This window comes from Gymnoscopelus microlampas (assembly GCF_963454915.1).
Source record: "Gymnoscopelus microlampas genome assembly, chromosome: 7".
NCBI lineage: Eukaryota > Metazoa > Chordata > Actinopteri > Myctophiformes > Myctophidae > Gymnoscopelus > Gymnoscopelus microlampas.
The window spans coordinates 30,128,662-30,137,241 of NC_139944.1; the positions used below are offsets into that span (position 1 = coordinate 30,128,662).

The 8,580-nt window shown below is 40.1% G+C and overlaps 1 protein-coding gene across 1 annotated transcript; it reads left to right on the forward strand.

Annotated features, from left to right (window-relative positions):
* The first annotated feature begins 3,126 nt into the window (after positions 1–3,126).
* manf (mesencephalic astrocyte-derived neurotrophic factor) lies at positions 3,127–8,580 on the forward strand. Its single transcript, XM_084061182.1, has 4 exons — positions 3,127–3,324; positions 5,737–5,864; positions 6,807–6,948; positions 7,545–8,580. The coding sequence occupies exons 1-4, from the start codon at positions 3,237–3,239 to the stop codon at positions 7,727–7,729; spliced, it is 543 nt and encodes a 180-aa protein (XP_083917308.1). The 5' UTR covers positions 3,127–3,236; the 3' UTR covers positions 7,730–8,580.

Here is an 8,580-nt window from a genome sequence, read left to right on the forward strand (position 1 = left end):
TGACCATGGTAAATATCGTTATATTCCGGTTAATCTTTGCTATTTGGCAGAATGTGTCCGCCTACAACTGAACATCCTCATCTGTATACAGTAATCTTGTGTTAACTGCATGATATAGTTGTCATTCAGAATGACAAAATTGGATTGTTTAATTTGCTTTAATCCGATAATTCATTGATCTCAGTTTTAACATATTTTGAAATAGACCCTGAACACACTGTAAGATTAAATGGTTTGCTAAATGTTTTCCCCCATAGACATACAGACCCTTTTCTAATCTAGACAGCCTCCCAGGAGCCACACTGTAAAATATGTGTAATAAGAGCATTTCAAACATTTCAAATCATTATTTTTGGCTGCGACAGCCTGTCACTTTGAGTATTCATCAATCAATCAATCAATCAATCAATCAATCAATCAATCATCATGCAACAACATCATAATGTCGTCATCGCAACATGGCCTTTAAAATCGATTGTCAAAAACATAAATGTCATTCAGCAACTTTCAGTAACAAGTCCACCTGGCTGTAGAGACTTGTTTGTGATCAGTTTGCCTTATTAGTGAGATAAATAGTCATTGGCTTCCTTGATTGGCTTTGCCTTTGTGGATTGATCAGACTTTGTGTGATATTCTTCTTCCACTGAACCAATATAAGTAGCAGCACACTTAAGTATTCACAGTGTCTGATTTGGACTATGTTGTGCTGGGCAGTGCATGTAAAAGGAGGACGGAAGCGTTATGATCATGCTGCTATTGCTGTGGGGCATAAGGTGTACTCCTTTGGAGGGTGCTCTTCTTCAACTGGATAAGATTGATGTTCACGTCTTCAACAACAGTGTCTTTATGCTGGGTTAAGTTGCCCCCAGTGACAAGAAGAGAATGTCACCTTGAGGTTCCCCTCCGTGCGCTATGGTCACACAGCTGTACTGATAGAAGATGATATCGTCTACATCTGGGGAGGTTCGAAGTACATGGAGCAGGGCTGCCCTGATCTTTATGCATTTTATGTTGACACCCACAGATGGTTCAAGCCCAAGGTTTCTGGCACTATTCCAGAGGCGAGAAGGCGCCACTCAGCCTGTGTCTTGGGGAAGGCCATGTATATCTATGGGGGAAAGACTATGGAGATCTATGAAGCATACACTGACGACATGTACAAGTTGGACACCACCCCAATGGTCTGGTCTTTAATTAACACCAAAGGCACTCCACCATCTCCTTCAGCAAGTCACTCTGCCATCATCATCGGGACAAAGATGTTTGTAGTTGGGGGATCTGAGAGCCGGGGGATCTACCACGACAAACTCAGAGTGTTTGACACAGAGACCAACTGCTGGCTGAGCACGCCTTTGGCACAGAGTCTTCCAGGTTGCTCTCGACATTCAGCCTTTGCCTACAATGGAGAGCTGTACATATTTGTTAGCGACCACTGGGACTGGGCCTTAAGTGGTCTCTGGAAATTGAAAACCTTCTCCTGGACGAAGGTAAAGCCCAAGAGGAAAGGCCCGCCTTCAAAATGTACATGCAACAGTATACGCTGTTGCATGTACTGTTGCATGGTGGGGGATCGTATCATCCTCTTTGGAGGAAACTTCACACCCAAAGACCTGTACATCTTGGATTTAAACCCCAGTCTTAAGACGTTATGCAAGGTGGCAGTTTTTCAGTACGGTCTGGAGAAGTCGGAACTCCCACACAACATTAGGTGGGAACTGGCAGCCATGACTACCAACAGCAAGAAAAAAATCCTGCAGGTTCCCCTTGTCCGAGCACCTAGGAGAAATGCAGAGTGCCCACCTCATGTGGCCATGGCAAAGGGACAGATTTACATTACAGTAGCTCGCCCATTGGCTCGGACAACCTGTCCATTCATTGGTGGCGGGGCGTGCCCATAGGCATCCATTCATGGAGCGTGCTCCCATAGGCATGCAAATGTATGCGGCTTTGTCTTCATGAGGACTTCACCCTTTTTTTTTTGCTTGTAGATCGGCTATTTTCAAATGGCTGAAATGTATATAGGGCTGAAGTTAATGAATGTTTTGTAATAATAATAATACAAAAATAAGTAAATGTACTTAGTTACATTACACCACTAGGCCCTCTGCCTTTAGCAACAACAAATGAAAAGAAAAGAAAGAGAATCTAAATAGCCTGTAAATTATTTAGGGTTAGGATTCATTTTTAAATATAACCACCACATTAAAACGTTTTGGTGTTGCTGGAGTTTAGGAGTTTAAGCCAGGTGAAAGTTTGAGAGTTGTAAACACACACTCTCAGGGGGAGAGAGGGAGAGAGAGAGAAGAGAGAGAGAGAGAGAGAGAGAGAGAGAGAGAGAGAGAGAGAGAGAGAGAGAGAGAGAGAGAGAGAGAGAGAGAGAGAGACAGAGACACACACACACACACACACACACACACACACACACACACACACACACACACACACACACACACAGATTGCTGCTACTTGTCACAAAGGTTTTATACCAAGTGAATGCAAAACATTGAAATACTGCCGCCAACTTTCAAAAGTTTATACCAAAAACCTCTCCTATACGGATGTATAACTATTTCTGACAGAAAATGCACACTTCTTATGGTTTAAGATAGTCTTTTCTCAAAGTTGCAATGTAACACAGCTCTGTCTACATTTTTTATTGTATTCCTATTTATAATATTTATTTTGCTTTGGCAATGTAAACGTATGTTTTCACATGCAATAAAGCTCCTTTGAATTTAATTGAATGTAATTGAATTGGGAGAGAGTGTGAGAGAGAGAGAGAGAGAGAGAGAGAGAGAGAGAGAGAGAGAGAGAGACATAGATTACATAGTTAACACAGTCTATGTTAACAGTAGCCTTGGATTATTTAAGACGGTCATCGGTCATAATGATATGACAGTCTATTATCACTATCAACGACGCTATGATAATACATAACACATGCACACATTTTAAGAGGCTGCGAGCCAATCAGTGGTCGCCAACTGGACGGTGTTCCCGGAATGTGCCCGTTCTGCCCAATCAGCGTCCAATGCGTGGTGGACTACAGGAAGTGCCCTAGATGTGGACCAATCAGATTGCAGCGTTAGTTCAACGTGTTAGCAGGAAGTACCGTACAACCAGAAACTGTACCCGGCGTCTCGTCTTCTTCAGACATACTCATGTGAACGAACGGAACCAGTCATTTTATATAACTGTAAAAGTATACACATCTGATTTAATTTATTGCTGTCAAAATGTTGTCGTTAGGCGGCTTATCCGTTGCTCTGGCGCTTGTTTTGGTGCCGGGCAGCACTGAAGCACTGAAAGAGGGAGAGTGTGAAGGTAGGTTTTCTAAAGCTAAAGGTAGCTTCAGCTTTAGCTTGCTTCTGTTCACTTCTTACTTCTTATACGTATGTATGGAATGCATTCATATCACAGAAGTGGTTTGCTACCGAGTAGGCCTGGGCTATATTATATCGAATTGTCTCAATATGATGGATACCATATGGATTACTGCCCAAGTGGATTTATATGGAAATTCAATATCGCCATATTGAAAATTATTGTTATTTTTCACGGGAAAAAACATTCACCTGAACCACCTCTCTCTATTTGTAAGTTTGATTTAAGTACTCAAAGAAATGGAGGTACATTGTGCTATATGGGGAGTTTAGAGAAAAGGTGACATTATTATTAATAATATAAAGTTATGTTATTCTTATATTTAAAATCAGATTTTTAAGCCATTTCAACCAGTTCTACTAAGATGTATACAGTAAGCATTATGAGTTTATGCTGTCCAGGTAAGGTGAAAAAGATGCTTCACATTGGAATGGATGAGGGGCACAATCTTAGAGACATCCTGTAAATCAATGTCAAGCCATCATACAGTATTAGGTTACACAATGACCATATGTAATTTGAATTAATAAAACAGGTCACAATAATACACATCACATAATATGTGATTCCATTTCCCGGCTACAATTATATAACTGCTTAGAGGACTAGGAGGCCTCATTAATTCCTTGAAATTTGTAGCAGCTGCCTCAGGTGATAAGGATTAAAGCCAACTATCTATTATTTTCTTTTATTTTCTTGCGATTATTCTATCAATTCATTATTAGATGAATCAAATCAAGATTTTTTTTTCAAATATTTTTATAATAATATATATTTTTTTTAATAGATTTTTTTATAATTGACTAAATCGATAAGTCTGACTAACCACATATTAAGTACCGTTTTATACTCAGTTTAGCGCAAAAATAGCAGATGTACAAGCTCAGTAGCCCACAATGTGTCGCTGCACACTGAGCTTGTAGATCTGCTATTTATTTAATTGTTTTTTTCAAATCAATTGTTGATTTTTTTTTGGGGCTTAAAACAAAAGGTTTTTTGTTAAAAGTTTAAAGCAGCTCTTTAATAATCAGAAAATACATTTTCAGATAGGTGACAACATTTCAGCCAATCAGGAGAGAGTACCCATTTATCAGCTTCATTTTTTATAGTGTTCCAGTTCCAATTTTGTCTGCTCATTTCTTTGAGTCATCACTTTGAGTTTCATCTGTATCCTGTCTGAGTTATCTATCCTGATTGGATAAAATAGGTATCCTGACCTGACATCAAGACCCCTGTTACTGAAGAAACACTCTATAGCAATGAGTACTATCAGAATATAGAGCTATTTAACACTTATTTTAACCAAAGAAAATCACTTACCCAACCTTTTAATTGTTGCACTCCTAATACGGATTGTGACCTTGCCATCTGCATTTGCACCCACTGGGCTACTGTAGTGTGTAACTTTAGCTTATAAATATAGGCGTAAGTATAGTGTACAAACTATCACCAGTAATATGAACATGCTGTACATCTATGAATGGATATGTGTAGTAGACTATTATACACTGTGGATAAAATAAGGCTGATACTATGTACAGTGTATGCTAGTAGCTACACAGTTGATATTTATGGATATAAACCTGATTCATATGAGGTTTTACTGGTTACCCGACCTTGTATATCTCTTTTATACAGAAAGGGAGTGGATTCTGGGAAGATTGTGCCAAGATTTGCTTACTTGTCTTAAACTAGTCTCGCAAGCCAGACAACTATTCCAACATCTTCAAATGCTACAACATTGTCTGTAACTACTCTGTAACTCTGTAACTACTCCCCCCTCCCACCCTGAAAGCAGCACACAGGAAGCTGTCATCGTTCATCATTTCCATTCACTAAAATATATTTTTAAATATGTTTAAAATATATTTTAAACATATCTAGGTTGCTGCTGAGCAGCAACCTAGATATGCTTCGAGTAATTTACAGTAGAACAAATTTAGGCGACTGCAGAGACTAAATGGAAGTGGGGGGGGGGGGGCAGACATCCACTTTAACGTCTGCACTTTTTCAGCGCTTCTGCTGAACAGATTGTATAGCGGTGGCAGAGACATTAAAAAAAGAATCACACCACGGTGGAAATAGTGGCACCGCAAAAAGGAAGCAATGCAAGATGAAGGCTCAGTGGCATATTCATTTATTCAAGGCTATAACGTTTTGGCCTCAGCCGTCCAGAGCAGGTTAAAAAGCCTGCATGTTTACCAGATGTATGGTGGAAGCATTTTCTAAAATGTCTGTCTCGAGAGACTAGCTTTATACTACTCTTTTATCAACTTTCCCCTCAGGTGTTAATAAAGTGTTGTCTTCTCAGTTGCATGACTAATTCTTTATACCTTTTCTTGTTTATTTCAGTGTGCGTGACCTTCCTGGGGAGGTTTTACCAGTGGTTGCAGGACAACAACGCAAAATTCACCAGTGCAGATATTGAGACGGCCTTGGTAAAGCACTGTAAAGATTCCAAGGGCAAGGAGAACCGCTTTGTAAGTTAACAGTCTGACAGAATGTTCAGGTCATCCAAGTAGCTTCATAGTCGGTTGATGTTAGAGAAGTGGGCCTGCAAATAAATGTTGCTACCGCAAACTACCACCAATTGTTGATTACCCTCAAGTAGGACTTTAAATCTCCAAGTGTTCCAGTGCTCAGCAGCAACTTTAGGCAAGTGTCAGGTGTGAATAATGGTATGCAGTGCTTTGTTTGTGAATGAGAACCTGGGTGGTCCTTGAAAAAGACCATGCACTACACTTCCTTTTGATAATTAAAAAGTGCAAACCAAAAAAAATAATCCTTTGTAAAATAATATCTATCAAGTCAACAGCACTTATAATGACGGACTGGTTCAGTCGGTCCACATAAAATTAAACCAGTTTAATCTCGTAAACCAGATAGAACCGGGGAAACTGGAAATCGGCACAACCTTAGAAGTCAGTGGAAATTAACATTTTATTTTAAATATATGTCTTTCCTAATCCTGAAAAGTTTACTTTTACAGGATACTAACTAGGATACGTTAGTCTGTAATTTAGTTAAGTACTATGCATGCATACAGTCAGCACAACATTGAGTAAAGACGGCACATAGATCCTCCAAATTAAATTCATACTTCTTAACACATGTCGGAGTGGCAGTTTTTATCATCTTGTCCCCTGTGTTTATGTCTATGAGAAAGGCAGGCTGGGAAGTTCAGGGAGTGAGATAAAGGAATAAAGATGGACCAGGAGAGTAGTTAAAGTGAGAATAATAAACTGGGAGGGGGCAGTGTGACTGAGCACTCAAATGTTTTGTCTTTTTAAAATGACCATCACATCAACGTTGTCTCTCTGTTTGATTGCTGTTTATCATTGGTTGAGCTACGTTCCTTACGTGAAACAAACTCCACTTTAACTCAATCAAATGTTCTTGCTTCCATCCTGCATGGTCTCTAGTGTTACTACATTGGTGCGACAAGTGACGCTGCCACTAAGATTATTAATGAGGTTTCGAAGCCACTCAGCTACCACGCCCCTGTGGAAAAGATTTGTGAGAAACTGAAGAAGAAAGACGGACAGATCTGTGAACTGAAATACGGTACGTCCCCTGAGGCCGGTGACTAGGCTCCTTCTTTGTTTCCTTCTGTTTCTCTTGCTCTTTTCCTTTCTTTCTTGCGTCTGCTTAGTTTTTACCAGCTCAATCTGTTTCTTGTGCTTTATCTTTTGGTCTTTCTTTCTTATGGTCTTTCTTTCTTATACTTGTTTCTCTTGGCTCCGTTGGTTTTTCTGACTCTTACTTGACATGTTTTTCCCCTCCCCCCTTCTGTTGTGTTATGAGACATGATGTTAGTCTGCATTTCTGAGCTGACAGTATTAGACTGTCATAGCTAGGATTGGGTAGCATTAGTTTGAGTGTGTGTGTGTCTGTCTCTCTCTCTATCTCTCTGTCTGTCTTGTCTGTCTGGTTTTGGAATTGGAATCCTTTTTTACTGGTATTAGAATTGTCAAAATTGAAATGCTGCCCAGCCCCATGTGAAATGAACCACAAATGCCTCTGTTTGGTCATCATATCGGCATTAATGATCGTTTCTCAAAGCGTTCTTGCGTTCTCCACTAGGTCCTCACCCAGCTAAACATGATTGATCTCATGCATTTTTAACATTTCTCTCTCTCTCTCCTAATTGTCGTCTGTAGACAAACAAGTGGACCTGAGCACTGTGGACCTCAAGAAGCTGAAGGTGAAGGACCTGAAGAAGATACTGGAAGAGTGGGGAGAGTCGTGCAAAGGCTGCGCCGAGAAGTCAGACTTCATCCGCAAAATCACTGAGCTCATGCCCAAGTATGCCCCCACTGCCGCCAAAGCACGGACAGATCTGTAAAAAAATCCCCCACTATCTCATAACTTTTGGACTTTTTGGAACAGATTGCAATCCACCGAGGATTGAGAGAAGAGAAGGGAGGAGGTTTTTGTCTATTTGTCTGTTCTTTTCTTGAGGTGTGCACTCATCCGCTATCACACACAGATTCATAAGTGTAGGGGTCTGGTGTGTATGTACGCTGCAGACACCTGCTCTATGCTTTTAAGTCAAGTGTATCAAGTGTTCATAGCAGTCTGGGAATCATTTGGAGGGTCTGGTTGCGTATTTGGGGTGGAATTCATAGTTAAAAATAAATAGAGGAAATTCATTGTGATTCCATTGTAAAGTTAGTCTCTCAGGACAATCGTGTTGGATCCCATCATTTTCAAATGCTTCCACCTAACATTCTGTACATCAGAAGCTCTGAAAATGAGTAGAAAATAAAGCGGAGAGCCCGCCTCTCCCCCACTTACACTGTTTCCCTTGTGCAGGTGCATAAATAAGTTCCACTGGAAACCAAATTAATCAAAGCCTATCTGGCTAGCTGCTTGGCAGTAATGGTAATTAAAACATATATTCTACACCGCATTGTGTGATTGGTCAGTGTGAAAAAAAGCTCATCAGTTACAGAATAGCATTTCTGGAAGCATGTTGGCCCTCAGTATCATCTTCCTTCCTTTGTTTAGTAAAGCTAACAAAGCATGTATGCATGCTCCTCCATGGGACCAAGCCAATTCAATTTGGGAAGGTATGATAGAATGCTGTTTTTTTTCTATCCTTGAAATGTTGGAATATATTTGTGCAAACTATGTTCCCACTGGTGCTTACATCATATTGTTAGTTGTATTCTCATATTTTAATTCAAACAGGAC

Excerpts from the sequence above, each read along its gene's own strand:
- manf (XM_084061182.1), top strand. The coding sequence starts at position 3,237 with ATGTTGTCGTTAGGCGGCTTATCCGTTGCTCTGGCGCTTGTTTTGGTG. Across the intron at positions 5,865-6,806 it reads AGGGCAAGGAGAACCGCTTT|TGTTACTACATTGGTGCGAC; the intron begins GTAAGTTAACAG and ends CATGGTCTCTAG. Across the intron at positions 6,949-7,544 it reads GATCTGTGAACTGAAATACG|ACAAACAAGTGGACCTGAGC; the intron begins GTACGTCCCCTG and ends TGTCGTCTGTAG.